Below are 25468 nucleotides of genomic sequence, written 5' to 3'. Positions count from 1 at the left end.
ACATAGTGTGTCTCCATTTGATTCTTATCACTATTCAAGAGATGGAGGGTAGTTACACATTTTCACTTTGATAAGCAGAGCAATATTGCTGTATCATCATTAAAGTAAATATAAGAAACTGTTTGTTGTCTCTAAATGATATTCACACCAAAATCTTATTTTGCAAATTGTAATATCCTTGTGCTTCTTTCGCTATCCCATCAACCCTGATTTTGTTTCAGATACAGAAACCAGCTTTGGACTCTGCATTTTGAATCACAGGTGTTCCCTATGAAGTTTTGGTGGTTTTGAAGATATTGTTAACATATTCTTAAATCTAATCCATTCCTGTGGGTGTAGTCCCATTTTAAGCAGGACCTTTTGATGAAGGTTTTGCCCAACTCAATTTGTATGGGTCTTTATCCTAATACTAGAGTGCTTTATAAGCTGATTTAGTTTGCTAAAAGCTGCCAAAACAATATACCAGAAATGGGTAGGATTTTATAATGGGGATCTATTCATTTAAAATCTTAACCATTTTAAGGTGGATAAAAATGCCCAAATCAAACCTTCATCAAGAGATCCTTCCTCCCTGAGCTGTAGCTGTGGGTGATCAGGCACATGGCAGCATCTGCTTGTCTCTCCCTTCTTCTCTGGTCCTCAATGATTTCCACTACTGGCTTCAGGGCCTTCCTCTCAGCTTCTGGGTTCTGTTGATTTCAGTTTCTGCCGCCTGGTGTATTCTCTCTCAGCTTTTGGGGATTTCTTTTTGTGTCTCTGCATGTTTCTCCTATTCATAAAGGACTTCAGTAAAAGGACTAAGACCCACCCTGGATCACACAATCTAATAAAAGGCCCTTAACTGAAGTACTTTAATCAAAAGGTCCCACCTACAATAGGCTTACATGCACAGGAATGGATTAGCTCTAAAGATATGATCTTCTGTAGTCCACCCAGCTTCAAAGTATCACATGAGCAGAGTAAAATTCAGACCAGGAGAAAGCCAAAGGAAGGAAGAAGCTGGAATCAAGGCAACATGAAGAGACTACCATATGCATTGCCATGAGACAGAGGAGCCAAGGGTCACCAGCAGCAAGCCCCAGCATGCCAGTCTTTGGGAAGAAAGTATTGCCTTGTTGAAACCTTGATTTTCACATTCTTTTAACCTGAAAACCATAAGCTAATAAATTCCTCTTATTTAACCCAACCTATTTCATGGTATTTGCTTGTGAAGCCTGGGAAACAAAAACAGTTGTCTTCCACGAAGGCCGAACACACTTCCTAAAATATGAGTCACTTTGATCTCTTGCCTAAATATACATATGGTAATGTGGTGTAGATGAAAAAAGAACCCTGAACCCAGGAAAATGTGTCCTGTGTTATATCAATTGTGTGATCTTAAGAAGACTTCTCATCCTCAAAACAGAATTTATGCCACCAACTGAAGTTTAAATGAAAAAATCTCTTTATTATGCTTTGTAAATATAAGTCATTCATAACTTAATAAAAGAACAGCCATATAGTATCACATCAAATCAAAATACCCTACCATTTATAAGGGCCTTCTAAAATTTGACCTCACATCATTTATTCAGCATTGCATCCCATTTGTTCTCCTTCAAACTTAGTCTTTGCTGTTGCCAGGCAAGATTCCTCCCATTCCCTTACAAAATCACCACAGTCATTTGATTTCATACCTGCACTTTTTCTCAGGCCCCTCCTTTCTCACCTGATTTTTTTAACCCCCGCTTGTGGCTTTTTGTGTGCTCTCTGCTCTCTGTGTCCATTTGCTGTGCATTCTTCTGTGTCTGTATTTATTTTTATTTACCCCCCTCCTTGTGGCTTGCTTGCTGTTTGCTCTCTCTGTCCATTCACTGCACGCTCTTCAGCACTTTTTTTTTGCTTGTCTCCCTTTACGTTGCATCACCTTGCTGCGTTGGCTCTCCATGGTACTTGTGGGCCCAGGCGGCACTCCGTGACACTTGTGGGCTGGTGGTTCTCTGCAGCGTGCTGGCGAGCCTGCCTTTACAAGGAGGACCTGAGATGTGAACCCAGGGCCTCCCATATGGTAGATGGGAACCCAACTGATTGAGCCAAAAATCAGGCTTCCCTCTCACCTGATTTTTTCTCCAATTTCACCCCTGCCTGTTCAAAATCTGAAGGCTTACTTTTTGTCTCTTAAGGCTTACTTTAGCCATGATGCCTCCTTTGATTACCCTAATTTTGCAGTTTTAGAGCAAGTATTCAGTCATGACCCTATGAGTCAAAGTCTAACACTGTATTCTTGGTTTTATGTTGTTTTTTTTAAAAAGATTTATTTTATTTAATTTCCCCCCTCCCCCGGTTGTCTGTTCTCTGTGTCTATTTGCTGCATCTTGTTTCTCTGTCTGCTTCTGTTGTCGTCAGCGGCCTGGGAAGTGTGGGCGGCGCCATTCCTGGGCAGGCTGCACTTTCTTTCGCGCTGGGTGGCTCTCCTTACGGGGTGCACTCCTTGCGCGTGGGGCTCCCTTACGCGGGGGACACCCCTGCGTGGCACGGCACTCCTTGCGCGCATCAGCACTGCGCATGGGCCAGCTCCACAAGGGTCAAGGAGGCCCGGGGTTTGAACCGCGGACCTACCATGTGGTAGACGGACACCCTAACCACTGGGCCAAGTCCGTTTCCCTTATGGTTTTCTTATAATGGTTCTTTTATCTTTTTAAAAAGTCTTCTTTGACATTTCATTTGCTATACACTCAGTAATCATATAGCAGATAATACTTCTGTTATTCAAAAACACTTCTTCACTTTTGAGGTTCAGAATCAGTTTATCATACACACACAAATTAAACTGAGTATGTTAGATGTTAGTTATAATGCTAACTAATTTCTGAAGTTGCCAATGGGCTACTTTATTTAAATATGCCCATAAAATATTGTGAAAAAAATTGTTAAAATCCTAAAGATTAGTATTAGACAGCAGATACAAAGGCACCATTGCAATAGGTCCTTACCTCTATGAATGTAGAGTTTTGGGGTAAAATTAAAAATAGCATGAAGTACAAAGCAGAATATGATAATGAAAAGTACAAATTGCCATTGAGAATGGGATGGAAATAGAATACGTTTCCTAGGGGAGATAAAGCATGTATTAGACATTGAATGATACACCTTGATGGAAGGGGAAGCATTTGAGGCTGAAGGAACAGTATACAGAGAAGCAGGATATAGTATGGGGGTGAATCTGGGTAACTGAGTATGTCTTCTTCAATAAATACACAGGAGAGTAGCAGGAAACAATGTCTTTGGTTCTATTGTAGTCATATTAAGCAAAAGCTCAACTAACAGACTCCAATCTATGTACTCAGCTTTGTTGTTGGCTGTGGGGAGACATAAAAATGTTTGAATGGGGGAGTAACTGATAATACCTGCACCTTAGGAAGACTGAATACAATGCTGACAAAAAGATATTATGAATGCAAAGAAGAAACACCAAATAAAGTTAAAGAAGTGATTTAGACATCATTAGAGGCAGTAGGTAATGAGGTATGAACCAGATGGGAACCTTGCAGTGAATAAGATAAAAGAGACACCAAGTGGGTATGCAGACTGATGGAAGGAGCGCTGTCAAATCTGTTGCTATGGTTTTGAGTCAGATGAGCTGATATGCACTGGTGCCATTGATAAAATAGGAATAAAGAAACTGTAAAGATTTTAGTTTTGGTCATCTAGAGTTTTGTCATGTAAATTCTGTTGAGACATCTAGAAGAATACATCTGGCAAGCTTGGGCTCAAACCAGTGAAGACAAAAGGTTTATTTTGATATATATATGGCAACATGTCTTAGCTTCAAACTATATTGCCTATTTCAGATGAAACTGTTTAAAACCTAGGCAACATGTTTTAGAGTCCTGAGGCTGCAGCCTCATTGGCACGGTTTTAGTCCAAATAAAACAAGTAACAATATAACTTACTATCTGGCTACTATTTTAAAAAAATAACAAGTTCAAAGGTCAAAATATGGGTTCCTCATGGCCTCCACCCAACTTCTATTTGCCTAATTCCGTAATTTAGGATTTATCATACAGACTCTATATTTTGGTACCGATTTTGGAATAAGGTAAGGTTGTTTCTATTGCAACTGACAACAGAAGCAATTCAGATTGAATTAAGCAAAGAAAGTGAGTATTTAGTTCACATGACTGCAAATTCAAGAAGCAACTTCAGCCATGGTTGGAATCAAAAGTCAAACAAATCATCAGGACTGAGTTTTGCTCTACCTCTTGCTGTGTATAGGCTTCATATCAAGATCGCATCTTCTTGCCCCACAGTTTCATGTTCTTCCTTCATAGTGCATTGATTACACCACTTCTATTCTCTTAGATTTGAGTAGGCAGATAAACAAGACACTCCTTTTTTTCTAGTATTTCTGAGAAAAATTCTGATTTACTATAGTTTTGAGTTTTGTTTTGTTTTTAGTACTTAAACAATAACTGGCCAAGGGAATGAAAGTTATGTATTGGATTCCTGAAACAAATGCCGATTCCCAATCACAATTTTAAATGAGAACTGTGGAGAGCTGGATCTCCAAACAAAAACTAGGGTTGTTGCTGGAGAAGAAGGAATGATGCTCTGAAGGCAAACCATTAATATTTACTAAGATGCATATGAGTAAAGTTCCATTTGTGGCTATAGGATTACAAATGAAAATATTTGCATTATATAAGCATATTTTATTTCAACAGCTTCGATTTTTTAGATCAAGACCAGTCTCAAAACTATTTTTCAATTTTCCGTACTTCAATCATTTAAAAAATGTTACTTGAATTCCTAGCTGATTATCAGAAATTCACACAGGTAAAAAGTAAACAGGTTAACATTCTTGCTAATTTATATATCAGAAAAATAGACTGTGGTTATTAATTATCTATTATGTATCAGGCAAACTGGTAAGCATCTAATATTAATACATATTATCTCAATTAGACCTTACAACAATTCTCTGTAAAAAGATTCATTAGACAATTTTTCATTAAGCTTCAAAGTGTTTCAAAGCTACCTGATTGAAAATTACCTGAGGATGTAGGTGGAAAAAAAAATAAGCCTCCTATACCAATAAAGCTTTCATAAATTGTTTACTCTATCCTCATCTGGGTAATTGCTGCCCTTTTTCAATCAGAATTACTATTAACCCTGGATAGGAGGATCAGATGTGATTAAAACAGTGCCAGACCAGATGTGCAAGATATTATACTTAATCAACATTCATTCAAAGACATCACATTCCACATGAAATCTGGGTTCACTGCAATATTCACTTAGCTTGAACTTACCCTGAATGAGTTTTCTGAGCATACATGGTGTATTATTCAGCCAAAGGGGTGCTGATGCAAAAATACCAGAAATTGGTTGGTTTTTATAAAGAGTATTTATTTGGGGTAGAAGATTATAGATACCAGGCAATAAAACATAGGTAACTTCCCTCACCAAACTCTATTTCCATGTGTTGGAGCAAGATGGCTGCCAACATCTATCAAGGTTCAGGCTTCCTGGGTTCCTCTCTTCTCAGGTCTTGCCTCTCTCCAGGCTCTGGCTTCCTCTCTTCCCGGGGCTTGCTTCTCTTTCCTCTGTGTGCTTACTCTCTGGGGCTCCAGCTTAAGACTTCGGCATCAAACACCAACATCAAAACTCCAGCATCAAAAAGCCTTTAAATTTGTCCTTTTCTTTGTCTTTTATCTGTGAGTCCCCACCTACCAAGAGGCAACTACTCAACACACTACTGATGTGGCCCAATCAAGGCCCTAATAATAATTTAATCATGCCCAGGTACAAGCCAGTTTACAAACATAATCCAATATCTATTTTTGGAATTCATAACTATATCAAACTGCTATACTCCACCCTCTGAATTCCAAAAAGATATTACAATACTCAAAAAAACTTTAAATCAGTAACAATGCAAGTACTAAATCATATCACAATAAATTTAAAGAAATACCATTTGTCTTGTGGCAAAATCCCATCTGCTGTAGATCTCTGAAACTTACAAAACCATTTATCTGCTTCCACTACACAAATGGACAGACAAAAGATAAACATTTTCATAACAATAAGGAGAAATTGGGAGGGAAATATGAGTCATGGGTCCTCTGCATTTCAGTATATCTGCAGGACATGCTTCATTAGATGTCAAACTCTGAGAGTCATTCTTAAGATGATGGTTTCTTTTCCTTGGGGCCTGATGGGAACCCACCCTTTCCACAGGTTGCTCAATGACCATTTTCTTGATTCCATCCTCATCAAGCATCTGGGTGTCGACCAAGATCCAAACCTCTCCCTCCAAGAGTGTCGGGGTGACTGCTGTATCTTATCCAAACTTTGGGTTAGAGTCTTAACCCCCCTAGTAGAGTAAAGTGAAGATAACTTTCCCCCTAACCTTTGGCTCAACCCTCTCAGAGCAAGGAGTTGACCACCTGGCCTTTCCTAATCCATGGGGGACAGGTGCACCCCTCTCGGAGCGATGGAGTGCTGGCCTTAACTGCCCAAGTCCTTGAGGAATGTGCTCCACCTTCCCTGTACTCTAGGGCAGCAAAACTCTCCCTGAACATCAGGTGGGAGCATCCACCCTCTTCAACTGCTGGTGCAAACTCATCCTTTCTGTACACATGGATGGATTTTCTCTCTTGGCCCAAAGCAATCTCTTAATTTCAGATCTCAGCCTCTATGGTTTTCTTCTTAAAGCTGTTTCTCCTTCAATCTCTCCTTTCCATGTCCCTTTTAGTCCAAGCTGACAGTGGTTTTGTTCATACAGCTCTCTCAATAACCTTGTTGGTTTGGCATTCAGGAAGCAGGGGTCCAAGCGATCAGACAGTAAGACATTCCACAAGTCTTTCCGACATAACTGTCTCTTCAATCTTGATTTACAATTTCCAAGTTTAGTTAAGTCTTCAAATGGGGGCACTTTCTTCTGGGAACTTGATTTCCAGAGGCTTGAAATTTCCAGAATTAGTTTGTGTTTTCTTTGTTCCTGACCGTTCAGTCATCAGTATATCGCTCTCATCTAGCATTTGCTGTAAGCTGTAAGCAGAAACCAAGCCACTTTCTCTGGATTTACTTTGGAAATTTCATCTAAAAGCCCAAGCTTGCCATTTGCAAATTCTGCCTTCCGTACAACACCAGGAGTTAATCTTGCTAAGTTCTCTGAGACTTCAAAACACAGATCACTTTTCCTCCAGTTTCCAATAATAGTTTCATTATTTACTTCTAAGGCATCATAAAAAGTCTCCTTAGCATCCATATTGTTATCAACAGTATCTTCAAAGCGATCTAGGCTTTTTCCATCAAACATTTCACAATTGCTCCAAAAAAATACCCCTTACCCATTTATAAAACAGTTTCAGAATTTTGGTAATTGGAAAAGCACTTCCCCACTCTCAGTACTAAATTCTTTATTAGTCAGTCAAAAGGGTGCTGATGCAAAATACCAGAAGGCTGTTGGCTTTTTTTAAGTATATTTATTTGGGGTAGGGTCTTACAGATACCAGGCCATAAAGCATAGCTTACTTCACTCACCAAAGTCTATTTCCATGGTTTGGAGCAAGATGGCTGCTGACTTCTGCCAGGGTTCAGGCTTCCTGGGTGCTTCTCTCCCCATGTGCTACTTCTCTCCAGGCTCAGGGTTCCTCTCTTCCCAGGGCTTGTTTCTCTTTTCTCTGTGTGCTGGCTTCCCGGGGCTCCAACTTAAGACTTCAGCATCAAACTCCAACATCAAAACTCCAGCATCAAAAAGTCTCCAACTTTGTCCTTTGCCTTTTCTTTTATCTGTGATTCCCCACCCACCAGGGTGTGGGGACTCAACACACTACTGATGTGGCCCAATCAAAGCCCTAATCATGCCCGGGTACAAGCCAGCTTATAAACATAATCCAGTATCTATTTTTGGAATTCATAACTATATCAAACTGCTACACATGGTATAAATCTTAGTAGGGGAAGGAAGGCCTAGATAAACACAGGTGGCTTTAGAAATTCTGCAAGAGCAATGACACTTAAGTATGAACATAAACATGCTGAAAATACTAGATTGTCTAATTCAGTTTCACCTTCCTGTGCATATATATGCAGAAGAAATGAAGGCTTTTAAAATCAATCCCTGTAAAAATTGTATTGATGGATTCATATTATGAATGTCATCATGATTTCACACACTCTTGGTGTATTCAAATGGCTACATTAATTATGGAGTTTCTTAATCTAAGAAGCAGAAGCTCAACATATCACACCCGTCAATTCTATGGGCACACTTAATTTAATGTACAAATTCATCTTGCAAGTTATTGTTTCCATTAGTTATAGCTCATGCTGTGCAATAGCTTCATGTAAACCAAATAGATTGCTTCTCCTCATATCAAATAGATGCTTAGCTTACCTACAGGGATGATCTAAGTGTGAGACATTTTTTAGTGAATGGATCTTAATTCATGGAGTCAAATGTTTTCCTTAATTTCTTCTGCACATTAATTGTCACTGTAAGTGTAGTTTCAGTTTTGTAACATTCCTGTACCCTACACAGAGAAGAGATGTGTTAGTTATAGTTAACTTTTTCCTTCCTTTCTTTCAGTCCCTGGATATTTCATACTTAATTTCTCCCTTTGTTTCCTGAAGGAGGATATGTACTGGTTATATGATATCAATGGGTTACCTCAGTTTACCATGCCTCTGCAGAATTTAAAAGCCAAAATCGATGCTACCAAAAAGCCGTTTGACTGCAAGCCAGTTCATTAATGCAATTTTATTCATGAAAATGATATATTCATAAAAGCAGAAGTGTCCTCTACCTTCAAGGTTGCTCCTTTGGCACTGAAAAAGAAAAATAAATAAAAGACAAAGAATAAATAAACAATACTGTTTTCAAATTTTGACTAGGTCTTAAATAAAACAAAAAATATTTTCATGATTTTTATTCATTTTATTCATGATTTTGGAATATTTCTGATCAATAATGGTTTAAATACAATACACCTTCGATATTTTCTTGTCTTAAAAAATGTTGACTATAAGAGAATCTATTCTCTGTATGTGCCATGCTTAATTTCTAAATTATCTGTGTTTTTAAATGGACATTGTTTGCAACTAACTATCAGGAGTGGTTCTCTTTTTAAGTGCAGTGCATTTGAAATAAAACTGAAAAATGGTTTCAATAATAATACTCTTTCAAATAGCAGTGTTTCTATTAAAATGCAATTTCTCATGTTGATGTTGCTTATGAGTTTTTAAAGCATCAGTGATAAAATTAGCATATAAAAATGAACAAATTATCATTACATATATTATTTGGAATATTATGAGCAATTTAATAATTCACCTAAAAAAAACAATGTCCATATGTATGTGGCTCATATGATACTATATTGCAGTCTCAAGTAAAATAGTTTATTTTGACATTTATCTGATAGTTGACAGTGAGTCTAATCAAAGTAAAGATCAGTATATGTTCTTGGAACCTATCACTGAAAGGAAAATAATAATAACAAGCAGTCAAATCTAACCAGGTTTAAAATATTTTTGACCCATAACAACTGGCTCTGTCACAAATCATTTGTGTGATCTTGAGCAAGTCACCTAACAAGTGAGTCTTGTTTCCTCATGTGCAAAGCAAAGGAAATATAATGAGATGGGCTGACAAACTATGGGCCATGTGATAAAGGTAGCCTCCCACCTACATTTTTGAACAGCTCAATAGCTAAGATTGACTTTTTACATTTTCAAATGGTTGAAGAGAATTAAAAGAAGAATAATATTGTGCCACATGAAAAATACATAAAATTCAAATTTCTGTGCCCATGAAAAAAGTTTTCTTGGAATACAACAGTTATTTGTTTATGTGTTGTCTGTAACTGTTTTCAAACAACAATAAAGTTAAGTAGTTGTGACAGGACTATATACACCCAAAGCTTAAAATCTTTTCTCTCTAACTCTTTGCAGAAAAATTTTGGTAATCCCCACACTGGACTAAGAATAACCTTTAGGAACCACCATGAATCCATCAATCATAACTTCTTCACAGGTGTTAAGGAGAGTTCTGGAACACATGTCCAGGATTGATTAGTCATGTCAGCTGTGATTAAGGTAGAAAGGAGTGGAGGCACACATGCCTTGTGTTTGCCATCCCTAGATTGGACATGAGCTAAAATTCTGCGAGTCTCTATAAATCTTTCTCTTTCTTGGGCTCTCTAAAGATATTTCGTTGAGTACAGTCATAACATCGTTTGTCTCTTCTTTCCTTTACAATCCTGCAGGTTGGGGAGTGGTGGTCAATCTCTAAGCATATTTCTTACAAATCCTTCATAAAGCCTCTCAAATTCCTTAGGAAAGTAAAATTGCCTTTGTCATGAACTTACTTAGAGATATAATTGCTTTTATATAATGTTTATGGTAATGCATAATATTTATTTTTTTCTCCTGTAAATATTTTTTAAAATTTATTTTGTGTTTAGAAGTTGTACTTTTAAGTACTATTAACAGAAAATACACAACAAAAGCTTCCTAACAAGTGAGAAAAATAATTACAAATGCTGGAAAAATTGGCCTCATTAACATATTTACACTTTTACTTAATACATACTCCATTGGGAATTAATTATATGACATTTATACAAGCATTAACATTTCCAAATCACTCTGAGCAGTGAGCACTTCAGTTCTTAACTGTCTATAGTCAAAGGTGAGCCATTCAATTTCTGAAGGTGGAATTGACAACATAAATGGTCAATCTGTGATATTGTCGACATATTGTTATGTTCCTTCACCTAAAAATGTTTCTATTGAATAAGTGTACTTATGCTTACTTTTGTCTTTGCTCTGATCTTCCTGCAGCTTCAAAATTACATTTCGAATTTCCTCTCTTTTTGTTCTCATTCTTGGAGGGGGAAACCAGTTTGTCAAATTCATAGGTAGTTCAAAATTGAGAATTGGATTCTCAAAAAAGCTCTCTACATACTGCAATATGTAAACACCACAATCACTGAAGTTGTTTTGCTGTGGTACTTTTGGATTAGAGTCTTTCATAACATCTTTGGAAAAACTCCTTTTACTTCCTTTTTTAACTTCCCACTCCACCTCTAGATACTCTCTTAAAATTTTTACAACGTTTGACTGAGAAGGGTCTCTGAGTGAGTCCATAAGTAGGATACAAGGTTGTTTATAGATAGTAGGCTTTAAATGCCACTGTCCTATTTCTGAATTGCAGTTATCATTGGCAAGGAATCCGTTATCACTGCTATCAACCTGGTTGTCTTGATCTTTGGAGAAGCCGATGACTTCATCTTCAAGCACTTTACTGCCTTCAGTTGATTCCTCACTATAGTTTATTCTGATTTTGCTTAAGCCATCTGTGTGGTATATAGAACTTAAATATTCATTCTGTAGGCCATTTTCACCTTTAGTCACATCAACAACTTTCTGGTAAGCAGATTCTCCTGTATTTGATTCTTCATTTCCACTTGCAGTATGATTTATTTCTTTCAGACTACATTTCACATTGCATATCTTTCTCCGATAACAAGGGTCACTTTCTTCTTGCCCAGTAGTTGAATCAATTACAGCTCTGCCAGGTTTTCTGTTTAGCATCTTCTTAATTACAGACGTGGCAGAAGAGTTTTGTGAACAACTGTCCATTTCATTTGCTGAAAGTGTAGAACTACAACTGTCCTCTACAGTTGAACATTTTTGTATGACTGTATTATCATGGTAATGAGGATTAGGCTCATACTTTGGTTTTTCCAAACCAGGAAAACAAATAACTGCTAAAAACCAGTGTGCAGCTTCGTTAAGGGGTACAAAAATAAAATCCTTCTCAAAAATATCTACATGCCGGGTCCATGTTTTTACTCTCCCATGTCGTTTTTGCTGTATTGACAGATTAGTTGTCTCATGAAGATTTCTACTCTCTCTCTCATTAAGGCATTTATAGAAAAAAGAACTGAATATATGAATTCGGTCAGCTTCTTCTTTCTTCAATTTTTCAAGCACCAAGTATTTCAAATAAAAGTCTATAATAATGTCATTTAAAAATTGTCCTTCATTGAGACGGTGCAGATCCTCATTAGTAACAGAGATGCCTCCCTTAGCTGGAGGTGGTGGGTACACTATTAATTTTTCTACAGGACCAATGAAGACGATGTGGCTCTCTCCAATTTCTTTCTCTTCATCAAAAAACTGAAATTCTTGTTTCTTTCGAAGTTGTATTTTAGATTCAAAAGACACATTTTTAATTTTGTTTTCTTTCTGCACACAGCTTCCTTTGATGCTCTCTTCATAGGTTCTTGTACAGGCTGCAAGTCTGCTAACAGCTTCTTCAAAGGGAATTTTCGCCAAAAAATTGGAAACTTTATTTTTTATACCAATGTCAGTAATGATACTTTCAAATACCTTATTTGCCTGATGATCAAGGCCAGTTTGAAATATTAAGATAATATATTGTTCTTCCAGATTTGTCAAGTTATTTATTCCTTTACAATCATTCCAAGCTTTATCCTCTTTATTCATTTGAAGATGCATGCTCAGCTGTTGATAAACAGCTGGTATCGTCTGTAGAAACACTACTGGTAATTTTTGGACATTACACCACTCACATTTAGTTAAAACAGAGGTATTTAAAGTAATCTCCACAGGATAACTTTTAGATTCTTCTAGCCGTATCTTGATAAAATCTAAACAAAATATTACAGGCTCTATTAACAGCTGGCAGAGTGGTCCTACTCGTATACTTCGACAGTTTAGAATGACACTGTCAAAGGAACTCTGGCAGCTTAAAGATATAGAATCAGCTAAAGTTTCTTGAGAAATTACTTTACGACGTTTTAGAGGTGTGTTGATAATAGAATTACCAAACCGGTCTTTCATTCTTGCTTTTCTTGGTAATGTAACTCTGTTTAACTCTGAATCTGTTGAAATGCTTCTTAGTTCATGCCCCTCTCTGCAGGTATTTTCCTTTAGTGCTGTTTCTACTTTTCCAGTGGATGGTGCTGGAGAGGAACATGCTGAATCAGCAGGTTGGAGAGATATACTCTCTCTTCCGTTAGTGCTGTCACTATCTTCATCTTCAGCACTGGACAAAATGGTTGGATCATTTAAGGCTGACAGCCTTGTTTTCCTTTCTTTCAGGTTCATAATTTTGGCTATTTTTGCCCCAGGTAAAATGACTTTCCTGTTAGTCTGTAAATAATTCTGTCTACTGCCATCATAAGTCACAGTAATACCAATTGGAACGTTTTCCACATGGTTGCTATAGAAATTCTTGATTGCTCATCCTGTGCTTTGTGATTCCTGCCCTCTGGAATTCTGATGAATTGACATTCTTAGTAATGGTCCAGTAGGTTCACTCAAAGTTAGAGCATGTCTACAGTTTCTTTTCAAATCCTTTGTAAAATTAATACCATAACTTTGGCATTTGGTCTGATTTTCTTTTTCTTTTCCACATTTTGGACAACATTCACGTTGTTCAGAAACCTCTAAATTTGTTAAACACTTCTTTGAAACAGGTGACAGAGAGGCAGGAGACTGATAGGAACTATAGTGATGTTTTTGTTGCACTTTCCTCTTAATTTCAGGCTCCATTTGTGATTCTGATTCTTCTGTTTTCTTCATTCTATGTTCAACACCTTGGGGCTGATTTAACCTTACAGAGTTAATTTCAATTTTTCGGACATGAGATGGGTATTCTTTCCAAAGTCTATTTTCACGTGTTGGAGCAAGACGGCTGCTGATGTCTGCGAGGGTTCAGGCTTCGTGGGTTCCTCTGGGCTCAGCTCCTCTGTTTTCTCCACAAGGTCAGCTGTAGACTATAGTGCTCTCTAGGCTTTGCCTCTCTCCACAAGGCCAGCTGTAGACTATCAGATGAATGGCTCTGTCTCTCTCCCTGGGTCTCCAGCTTCAGCATCAAACTCCAACATTAAGAAACCCCCACCTATAATATTTAAATAATCTTGAACTTCCTGATATTGAGCCTGCTGAGAACCATGATCACTCTCCTATCTGAAACACTCTAATAATTTAAATTAAAGTGCCCAGAATGGAGTGCATTTGGATTTAACTTTTCTCAGTCAGAGTGGGGAGTGGAGATGAACCACTGGGAGACATGCTATTAATTATTTCATGTTGTGAATATTTAAAAAAATATTTCAAATTTTAAGTGAAATCTTACATTCTTGGAAAGAGAAATGTGTAACGTCTCTGAGAGATATCCTTTAGAATGAGATGTATCTGAAAGTGGGAGAGAGGCAACTCAAAGGCAAAAATTAATCATGAATGAAATTCTAAGCTCATAAGTGAAAGGTACAACTTTGTTCAAACCTATTTTGGAGTCACAAGTAGACTCAAGGCAGTGCCCTGCCCATTTCCCCATGGCTCCCAGTGATCCTGGACAGACCAGAGGCTTCTGCTTCAAGCATCTGTGATTTCTGCCCCAAGGTTTCTCTGGCCACAGGAGCATTCCTGGCATGCTTTGCCTGGAAGGGTGGGGACAGGCTCTTAGTGGCAGTGAGTTAGTGCCCCTGGGAGCAGCCCCTGATCAGTAGTGGATCAATAATGGCACAGAGCAGGTTAATAATACCTACAAGTGTCTACTTGCACTTTCTGCAAAGTTCCCCAAAACAACCCCAGGCACTCTGAATCCTTCTATTCTTTTTGTTCATGTACTCATAGCAGCCGATGCTCAATAAACATTTGTTGATATTGCTGACAGTATTTTTCCAGTGAAAAGCATTCTTAAAATTAAGGACATAGCCAACATTTCCCACCTTGACAACTGTATTAGTCAGAGTTCTCTAAGGAAACAGAATCAACAAGAGATATCTGTCGATAGTATGTGATTATATAAGAGTCTTTCATGCAGCCGTGGGGATACACAAGTCCAGGTTCCACAGGCAGGCAATGAAAGTCCAATGAAGGTTCTTGACGAGTTCTGGGAGATGTTGGCTGTCCAAAGACAAGTGAGAAATTCTCTCTCAATGCTGGAATCACTTCCCCTTTTAAGGCATTCAACTGATCGGGTTAAGCATCACTCTTGCTGATGGCAATCTCCCTGATTGATGTAATTATAACCAGCTATCTATGATTTAATCACCGCAGTAAAGTCAATGGTGCGTAAAGTCCATAAGTGCCCTTGTATTACAGTTGGCCCAGTGCTTGCTTGAGGAAACAACTGGGCACAATTACCTGACTAAGTTGACACAATAGCCTAACCATCACAACAACGTTTTATCAACTTTGTTTATTCAAAGCTACAAGTTTGATTGTTGCAGTATCAGATTAAATAAGACAGCCAGGAAATGCCAGGTGACATTAAGTATTTTAAGGTTACTACAGGAACTTTGGAACACCTTGCTGACCTACGTTCAGGTACTTCCTACATAACATGAAAACAAAAATGAAAATTAAAATATTTTCATTGAAAGCATCCCTGAAGATCACTCAGTCAAATCTTCAATTTAGCAAAGAAATTTGAAATTTTTTTCCTCTTTGAATTTAGCAAGAAACTTCGAAGAAAACTGCATACGGAAATCCAGTAATATGCAGAGTTAAGTGTAGACATTCACTCATTTACCCCTTCTATCCAATGTGATTCTTGGAACATGGTATAGAACTGAGCCCTCCAAAGATAGTTTAAAACACAGGAACTTAGTAAGTGGTTCAAAATCTTCCATTTCTATCTTCCACCTTTTAGCCAAATTCTGTTGATTCATCACCTATAGAGCTACTTTTTACCTCCCCTGTTTAGACACAGCATCTCTGGATTGCTGTACCCTTTCACCCTCTAATACATTCACAGATTTGTTCATATCAGTCATATTCTCAAGTATACCCTTATTTTCTCACTGCTTAGAAAATATATCATCTTCCTCAGGTTGAAATCTAAGGTTTTCATCAGTCCCTTTTCAGTTCTAGGTCTTATCTCCACCCTATTTTGCCCTTATCTGCCTCAACAACTTGAATTTAGGTCACACTGAAACTTGCTTTGTTTGTGTAGTTTACTTTGCCCAAAGTATATTTCTCTCTCATACCTGCCCAGCCAAATATATCCATCATTCAAAACTCTGCTCAAATTCTTCTTTCAGCAGTAATATTTTTAGATGTCTGATATCTTGGGTCTGAATTAACTTTTTTTTAAAAAAACTAAGCTCTCTCTCTCTCTGTATTATATACTATTATAATCCTTGTCACTTTATGCTTCTTTATCGCTTGGGAAAAATGTTTCCTTCATTAGATTTCTGAACTTAGAAGACACAGACTTTATCATCGTCTTTGTTTCTGCCACTTTACCTCATGCCCTTTCTCAAGCATAGCTTTCATTAAGAGTCTTTCTATCTGAAGTTAATTTAGCATATTCATCTAAAGTCCCACACTAGTACTAGTGGAGACTTTCTCTCACTCCATTACTAGGTCAATACTTTATCCACCTACTATCCTTTCTTGAAATAGTAAAAGCAATTGACAGGACATTACCACAGATTTAAGTACATTTATCAAAAGCACCCTCTCAAAGTAGGATTGGACAATGATTTGCCTAGTTTGGGTCTTTGCCCTGCCCGGCTTTTCCCCCAGTTGGGCCACAACCAACCAGTATAAAACAAGCCCTCAGCAGTTCAGGCAATTCTCTCAGAATGGACCCTAACAACCAACTCATCCACTCTCACATTCACACATACATGGGATTCAATAATCTCTCTGGTCTAGATTCTCTGCTATCTTTGTTGTCCTTAGGTACCTCTATTCTGTTCTCAAAATAGCCTGATTCCTGGATATCCCATCTGGCTTTTGATTTTTATTTCTCCTCCTGGCATCATGTTCCAGTTTTCATTGCTTTTTTATACTGCACACGTGTCTACTCTCAGCACACCCATGCTCCTTTAGGAGGAGAGGTGGCACATTAAGAAGACAGCAGCATCCTAAACCTTTATCATGCCCAAGGATGATATGACTATTAGAGACTCCATTAAGAGTCTTGATATATCAAAACATTTTATTAAGCCAAAGAGTATAAATCCTACCTGTACATATCACCTCTGTGCCAGAAGTGTTTGTTGGGTGCTTAAACAGCTCTTAGATAGAAAAACTGCCTATAGAAAAGGATGAACAGTGGAAAAATATTTCACCCTTGTGGGTATTTAGTTAAATTTTCTCTATGAAAATGGGACAGACAGATAAGTAAGTCTGAACACCCTTGACTACAGCAAGACAAGGTGGGAGTCAAACCTTAATCCAGTAGACTAGAAGTTATGTCCTCAGGGAATTTGTACATTGGGTATTTGGCAACATTTTTATTTAAAATGCCTTTCTGGGAAGATTTATATAGGAGTCCAGAGCGAACAGAGTGTGCAAATAAATTGAAGACAAAGGATTAGTTGTAAAACATACAAAGATCCATAGCAAAGTAGAAACTCCCCTGGAAATAAAGCTACTCTATATAGCAAGCATATGGAAAAACATGGCAGTATGCTGAACACGGAAATGATTACTCATGGAGGCAAAGATTTCTAGGGATAGTGCAGAGATGTGAATGTTTTGTTATTATGCTTGAGCTAGGAGCATTCATTGATAAATTATTTTTGACAACCAGTATATGTACCCATAATGCCACAAATTGTAACATGTAAAGAGCCCACTGAAACTAAGTCCTGGCCCAAAGTTCTGCAGTCTTCCCCGGAAGTCTAAAGGGATTATCTCTGCTAATTTAAATGCATGAGCTCTGTGCCCACACTTTTGGGAAGCAAACCAATGAACTGGACAATCATAAAAGAAACTCTACAATTCTCTCCTTATCCATTCAAACCATGCCCTTCAGAATATTAATTTGGGCAAATCTTCCTATTTCTAAACTATATTTAGTCTTTCCACTTTTAACTTAGAAGACCCTCTGAACTTGTCTCTTGAGTGATCTGCCTGGTTCTTCCTTGCCTGTAGAGCAATAAATTCTGTTTGATTTTTGAGCATCGGTGTTCTTTGATTTTAATCTAATGCCAATGAGCCCTTCTATGCATATAGTAGTGAATAATTAGTATATACATGAGAGATGATGAATACCTTTTCAATCAGGTTGCATTGAAAAGAGCACAAACCAGTTAGGTAGTTTAATTGGTTGTGATGTAAATGCTGTAAGAGGAATTTTATTACACATATACCAGGGATTTTCAAGAAGATGAATAAACAATCATCACACTATTGTGACATTTTCAGTATACAGTATTTTCAAATTCTTTGCTCTTTTCTAAAGGTAGCATGGACCAGTCATTCGTAATCCCAAAGCAGTCCACTATGATGAGTAAGGCAAGGAAATTTTGTCAACTTCAATATAAAGAACACCTGGCAGCAAGATTGAGAAAAGGGAATGTAATATAATAATTCCAACAGTAGGGAGCATCCATTGGAAGTGGGGGACAATTCTAGACTTCCTCTTCACTGACAGAAATTTGAACTACCAGCAATTCTAAGTAATATTTACTCTCATATGCTTTCCCAAAGTCCAATCCATTATCAGAACCATATAGCAAACAATCCTCAATCTTTTTTGTTTTAGAATATTTGGGCTTATATTTTCCCTAGTTTATAAATTTTATATATATTTGACAATGATAGAGACCCCAGTGGAAGAAATATATGAGTTCTTGGTGTTGTAGAATTTGAGAGAAGTTCAATTATTTGCGTATTAGAAAGGCCAGGACTCAGGAATGATTTTAAGAAGGAAAAATGGTTTATTGATGGCCGGCAGGACTCGGGAGCTTTCTGTTGCAAACCCAAGTCCCGAACAAGTTTTTGAGTCCCTTTTATACAGAGAGGAAAGGCCAAATGGTCCTTTTGTTTCAGTTTTCAATAGGCTTGAATTAGCATACATCTTCCACATCCTAGGTAAGCTTTTAGCATGGACTTCATACATTCTAGATAAGCTTTTAGCACATTTGGTTTGCATTTTCCCTGAATATTTAAATTTTATAGACTGCATTGTTAAACTGTTTCCTGGGACTGGAGTCGTTGCCATGGTCATCAAGGGCAGGACTGCAGCCTCTTACCGTTCCACACCCACAAGTCAGGACAGACAGCTTAGGTTAAGGTTATCTCCGAAGAGACAAAGAGCCTCCCACCCATAGCCCACATCATTGGGACTTATGGACTTATTTATAAGGTACCAAAACTGTGAAAAAGAAAGAAGGGCAAGTCTGGGACAAACTGCCAATTCAAGGAAAAAGTTTTTGTTGTTAAATACTTTCCTTCCATCATTGGTATATTACTTAATATTGAAAGATGTTTAAAATCAGGAGTTTGAAGTGCTCCTTCGGCAGTTTTTTCTTTTAAAAATTTATTATATAAACATTGCCCCAAAATGTCCATTTTTCCACAGAGGATAGAAACACATATGGTTCTAACTCTTAGGAATCCTATGGAGCAGTATAAAACCTAAGATGTGCAAGCAACACCACACTTTGTTGTATTTTATTTTACTCTAAGAATTCAAAGATGCTGGGAAAGGATTCAGGGAAAGGAATCTACTGCATTTTATACTTTTCACTATTTTTTAGTCCAGCACTTATGAATATCAGTGGCTTATAAAACCAAAGTGCATCAAATCAATTCAGAAACTCGAGCAGTAACATGGGGAAGAGCAGTTGTAGCTACTGAAAGGTGCAACAATGATTGGAAACTACATCCTTTCCTTTCAGTGTACAAGGACTATGCTAACACATTGTGTTAATATTCATAGGGCCATATTGACAAAGGAATATGAAAAAACATTAAGAGAATTTATTTGGATTTTCTTATATGAGGATCACAATCTATTCATTAATATATGAATTCCTTCAGAATGGAAAATAAGATTTTTCTGAAAATTGGGAAGTTCGGCATGAAGCTGACACATTAAAAAAATTAATATGCTGATTTGGAACTTAACGGTAGACTGAATTTTGTTCAACTGTCCATTCACTCATGTGATTAGGCCCTAACTTAATATACAGATCCTGAGCATTACTTCCAGGAAGGTTCTTTACTCAATCTTGAGATATCAAGACAACTAAGTAAGCTCTGATTAGACCTTTCCTGCTTTGGTGGGGAAGACATATACAAGCAGGTTGTTTCCAAACCATGTACCAGAAATTCCTGTGATTGAGACTTTGATGTGGTAATGAAACAGAAAGCTCCTGAGCCTGACTGACCGCCAATAAACCATTTTTCCTTTTCAAAATCATTCCTGAGTCCTGGCCTTTCTATACACAAATAATTGAACCTCTCTCAAATTCTACAACAGTAACACAGAGGTGGGGGACCTAGCTGGGGAATGAGAAAAAAAGCTTCAAGGAGGTGGTTACATTTGACCAGGATATTAAAAGAGTGATATTTTCCAGGTGTAGAAAGAAAGAGAGTAAGACATCTCAGATTGGGAGGAACATGTGCAAATGAATAGAAATTCTGACAGAACATGACATGTACAAGAACTGGTAAGCAGTGGGTGGAGTGCAAGGTAAATTGTTTCAAGAGCGTGACAGTTTGAAGTTTTTGTGAATCCCAGAAAAGGTCTTGTTCTTAAACTAATCCATTCCTGTGGTGCACGGCCTTTTGATTGCATTAGATTAAGTTAAGGCAGGGGATCTTAACCTTTTTTGTTCCACCGACCCCTTTGCCAGTGAGGTGAAAATGACCAACCCCTTACTAAGTCCACACTACACTGTGTGTTATTTAGTATATATATATCACACCCAAACCAACAGGTCCACACAAGAATAATGTTTTTCTTTAAATTTCAATTCAAGCTCAGGGACCCCTTGTTGAGAAACCCTGAGTTAAGGGCTCTTGATTAGATCACTTGAGTAGATCACTTTAGGGCCTCAGGTTGGCTTACATCAGAGACATCCAGGTTAAATGTCTGCCCTCTTGCTGGGGTCATATATAAACTCAGAACTAAAGCAGAAACACACAGAAAGAAAGATGCCATTTTGACTCTGCCATGTGAGAGAGGACTCAAGGATCACTAGCAGCTGAAGCTGAAGCAATGAAGCCCCCACGAGGCTAGGCCTATGGAGCAGCTCAAAGCTGAAGAGATGAGCCATGTCATGTTCTTGAACACCAAAGCTGAGCTCGAGGAGAGCACAGTCTGGAGGCGAAGGCAGAGACTTGCAGTCATCTGACCTTCCCATGTTGCATGACTCCAGGATCTGCTAGTAGATGACCTTGGTGAGAAAGCATCTTTGATTTGGACATTTCAAAGCCTGAGGACTGTCAGCTCTTACCCCAAATACAACCCCTTTATAAAAGTCAACACATGTCTTTGGCTTTTATATTGGTATATTGTATTGGCAGCCCTGTGGCAAACTAAAGCAAGGAGTGAAAAATGTGTCTGCAAAGGCAGGCAAGAGAAAGTAGTCAGGAAAGTTCATTGAATTTTACAGTAAGAATTCAAATGTTAACCTTTTGCCGATGGGGAGGCAAGGAAGACTTTAGAGTTGGGAAATGATCTCAATATTTCAGATTTAGAAGGCTATCTCCCAGTAGGATGAAACCCTGCTGTGCATTAGAATCATCTGGGAAGATTTTCATAAATATTAATGCCCAGGTCCTGCCTTCAGACGTTCTAACTAGTCTTGGATTAAGCCCAGGCATAGGGATTTGAAAAATTCCCCAGGATAACTGCTAGTTAAGCCAACCTAAGAGGGCTGAAAAGAGATGATAATGATCTGAACTAAGGAAGCTACAGCAGGGATGAAGAGAAATGATGGATAAGGACTTGGAGACTACATTGGAGGAAGTTTGGGAATGGAGGAATTCATTCTTAGTTCAGAAACTACATGGAAGAAAGGAATAAAATGGATTTAAGTATGGACACACTAACTTTAGGTGAATAGAGGTTTTTATATGGAAATTGGCAGTTAGGCAGATATGTAGCCACTTGAACTTTAGACCAAGGGTTTGATTTGAGATAAATTTTATGACAAAATTATACATGACAATACTTAGGGAAAGCTTATAAAAGCAGTGGTTCCCAAACTCTATTGTGCATTGGAATTATCTTAGTTGACTGCTAAAAATGCAGATTTATAGGTTTTACACTCCAATGTTCTGATTCCATATATTTTGGGCTATATGCAAGAAACTACATTTTAATAAGCACTCCATGTGATTATAAGGATCACATGCTAAGGTAAAATATTAATAAGAGGAGCATGAATATAACTTTGAAGAACAGAAACATTGAAAGAACAACCATAAGAAAGAAAAGGAGGCAGCAGTGTGAACTGAGAAGAAGCTGTGATTTAGTTTGCTAAATGCTGCCCAAGCAATATACCATTGACAGCTTTCATAATAAGAATTTATTAGGTTAAAAGCTTACAGTTCTGAGGTTGTGAAAGGGTCAAAATCAAAGCATCTTCAAGAGATGCTGTCTCACCAAGTTGCAGCTGTGGGCCATCAGACACATGGCAGCAGCATCTAAAAATACCTTCTCTTAGAGCTACAACTGTGGGTGATCAAACACATGGCAGGGCACAATGTCATTGCTCTCCTCTCCTCCAGGCCTCATCCCTTCAGTCTGGAGCTGCTCCATGGGCCTAGCCTCTTGGGGGCCTCTTTTCATGCCTCTGTGCTCTGCTGATTCCAGGGAGCCTTTTGGTATCTCTGCAGCTTTTTTCCTTTGTGGCTCTGTTTTCAGCCCTCCATTTATAAAGCCTCCGGCAAGAGGACAAAGACCCATCCTTGTAAATACTTCACTGAAATACACCGGTGAAGATTTAAAAATGACGTTCATGTAAGGTCTTCTAACTGAAGGCAATCTTGTAAGAGTCTATCTGTGATAACTTCTTTTAGTCTCTTTATATCCAAAAATATCTTCATTTTGCCCTACTTTTGAATTACACTTTTGCTGGGTGAAGAATTCCAGGTTCATAACTCCCCTCTCCCAATAGCACCTCGAAGCTATTACATTTACTTTGTTGATAATGAGGAATCTGCTGTTTGTCAAATTGTCTTCACTTTAAAGTTGACTGACTGTTCTATTTTGTAGCTTTTAAAAATTTTTCTTTTATCCTGGATTTCATTAAGTTTCTCTATTATGTATCTAGTAATGGATTTATGATATTATTATTATTCTACTTGTACTCTAAGTGCACTATCAATTTGAATTCTTACGACTTTCTTCAATGTCAGAAAACTATCAGCTAATAACTTTTCAAATAGTCCTTCCCTGCCATTGCCTTTATTCTCTACATTTGAGAACAGAGAGCCCAAGAGCTGTATGTTGGAGCCTCTCAGCAAAATTTCTAGGTATCTTAACTGCTCTTTCATATATATTTTACCACATTTACCTCTGGGCTATGACATAGGTGAAGTGTTCAATATTATTATCTAAGTAGAAACATTCTTTTCAAAAGTGCTTTTTAAAAGAATTTTTCTTATGTATTGATTTTATTTAAGTTATTAAGTTATTAAGGACATTATTACCCATATCTCAATTTGATTATTTTTTATCCACCTTATTTTTATATATAATTTCCTATTTAATCTTTTTCTTGCTCTCTTTTGAATGTTGTGTCTTCCATCTCTCTGTCTTCCAACCATGCTGATCATAAAATATTTGTTAAACTCGTCCATAAAATTAACATCATCAGGAGGTAATCTCTGTTCTGATCTTCATTTTGATGGCTGTCTTTCTTAGCCTTAGATTTCTTCATGTATTTTATAATCTTGGCTTATTTAACGGGACTTTTTTTTTTTCCTTTGCATTGTTTTCTCTTTCTTTCATGTTCTGGGCTCATTCCCTCCTGACAAGAAATGAGTTTACTTCCATGAATTGCCAAGGTGCTTATGCAGGTCTCATAATGAAAGCTTGGGCCTTCCCCCGGGTTAGGATGTGAAGGTTATTCAGAATTGGTTAGTGAGCTGCAGACAGCCCTGTCCTGAATTTTGTTTCTGGTCTGTGGAGATGTTTATCTCGTCTAAGTCTTTTTTATTTTTTAATTTTATATTCTAACCATTATTACTAAATTTGTAGAGCAGAAGGGCTACACCAATGAAAGAACATATTGTGCAATTTTTACCAATGTCTCCGGTTTAATGTTTAACTGCACTTTCATTGCAGTTTTGCCAATTAAATTAATCAAGGAAAATCCAACCACTTTCAAGTAAAAATTGCTATGTAGTTTTCAGTTATAAATATTTAAACACATGGAAGTATAATCACTTACTAAAGTTTTTTTTATTTTTTTCTATTTCAGGATATGCTTAGCATTTAAAGAGTTATGTAAAGCTTTGCAATTCCGTTATTTAAGGCAATTGGAATGGGTTTCTCATCAGCTATCACTGCAATAAGCCTTGGTGTCTACATTTTAGGATTAGCTAAGTAATTTATGCCCTTCTCTGCCAGAGTTAACAGATTCTCACTGAACATCAGATTGTTGGATCTATCTTTGCTCATAAATTAACATGTTCCTGAATAACAGCCTCAACTACTCTATTTTGAAGCCTTATGATATTGTGTTTTATAGAGCTTTAAAATGAAGACCTTATTTTTAAATTATATCTACAAAGGGATATTTCTTTCTTCCTGTAAGAAGCACTTTCTTAATCTGTAGCAAAACATTAACCAATGATCTAATGTGTAAGGCTGCATCCTCATGCATAAATGGGTTAGCAATTATCAAACGAACTAAGACTATATGGATGGGTTAATTTACTCCCTCAACCTCAGCTGAGTATGTTTCCTAATAGGCTCCAGGTCACTGATCACTGGTGAGAAATACTATGCCTCCAGACAACAAGCAGGGTTCTTCTTCCTTTATGTTCCCATCTGCTAAGATTCCAGATCTTAGTCTACAGGTCTCCTACTGATTTCACTCTATGATCTGGCTCAGGACTTTGGTCCTTCTTCTCCAAAGATGCATCACTCCTACCCTACACAGATCAGATCTTCCTTCAGTGCTCAAGCTGTAGTCATGCTCTGTCCTCTGACTCTACTGGGTCCAGTTTAGACTTGAAGCTTTCTTATGGCTCCTGTTTCTTACCCTTGATCTCTACAGTTCAGCTTGATCATTTCATCCCTGAAGACAGGCCATTTGGTTATGTATGTCCCCTGCTCCTCTTTATTTATGTTTCCAAAGAAGAAAACCCTTAGATAGGAATTTGAGGGTCAGTAGTTTATTTGGGAATTGATTGCAGGAAATAATATTAGGGGAGTGAGTGTATTAATTTGGCGAGAATTGACATGTTGAGACTTCTAATTCATGAACATATTATATCTATTTATTTGTATTTCTTTAATTTTTTATGTGTACTTTTCAAAAATCTGATATATATACTAGTTTTTCTAGATTTACATATAAGCACTTTGTTTTTTGAGCAATTGTGAATGGTAATTTATTTTTACTTTAGGTTTCCACATGTTAATTGCTAGTCTATAGAAATACAGTTGATTTTTTAAAATTTTACTTAATATTTTTTGCTCTTTTAAAAAAGATATATAGATCACAAAAAAATG

The 25468-nt window shown here is 37.4% G+C and overlaps 1 protein-coding gene across 1 annotated transcript; it reads right to left on the bottom strand.

Moving 5' to 3' along the window:
• Positions 1 to 8734: 8734 nt before the first annotated feature.
• LOC101443184 (sentrin-specific protease 6-like) lies at positions 8735 to 13173 on the bottom strand. The gene is made up of 2 exons (XM_058291076.2): positions 10806 to 13173; positions 8735 to 8817 (listed from the first exon to the last, which is right to left on the bottom strand). The coding sequence occupies exons 1-2, from the start codon at positions 13126 to 13128 to the stop codon at positions 8798 to 8800; spliced, it is 2343 nt and encodes a 780-aa protein (XP_058147059.2). The 5' UTR covers positions 13129 to 13173; the 3' UTR covers positions 8735 to 8797.
• Between the last annotated feature and the right edge of the window lie 12295 nt (positions 13174 to 25468).

This window comes from Dasypus novemcinctus, chromosome X, assembly GCF_030445035.2.
Source record: "Dasypus novemcinctus isolate mDasNov1 chromosome X, mDasNov1.1.hap2, whole genome shotgun sequence".
Lineage (NCBI taxonomy): Eukaryota > Metazoa > Chordata > Mammalia > Cingulata > Dasypodidae > Dasypus > Dasypus novemcinctus.
The sequence above is the reverse complement of the archived record's forward strand: the minus strand, read 5'-3'. Positions and strand labels throughout refer to the sequence as shown.

Excerpts from the sequence above, each read along its gene's own strand:
- LOC101443184 (XM_058291076.2), bottom strand. The coding sequence starts at position 13,128 with ATGAACCTGAAAGAAAGGAAAACAAGGCTGTCAGCCTTAAATGATCCA. Across the intron at positions 8,818-10,805 it reads AGATCAGAGCAAAGACAAAA|TGCCAAAGGAGCAACCTTGA; the intron begins GTAAGCATAAGT and ends TTTCTTTTTCAG.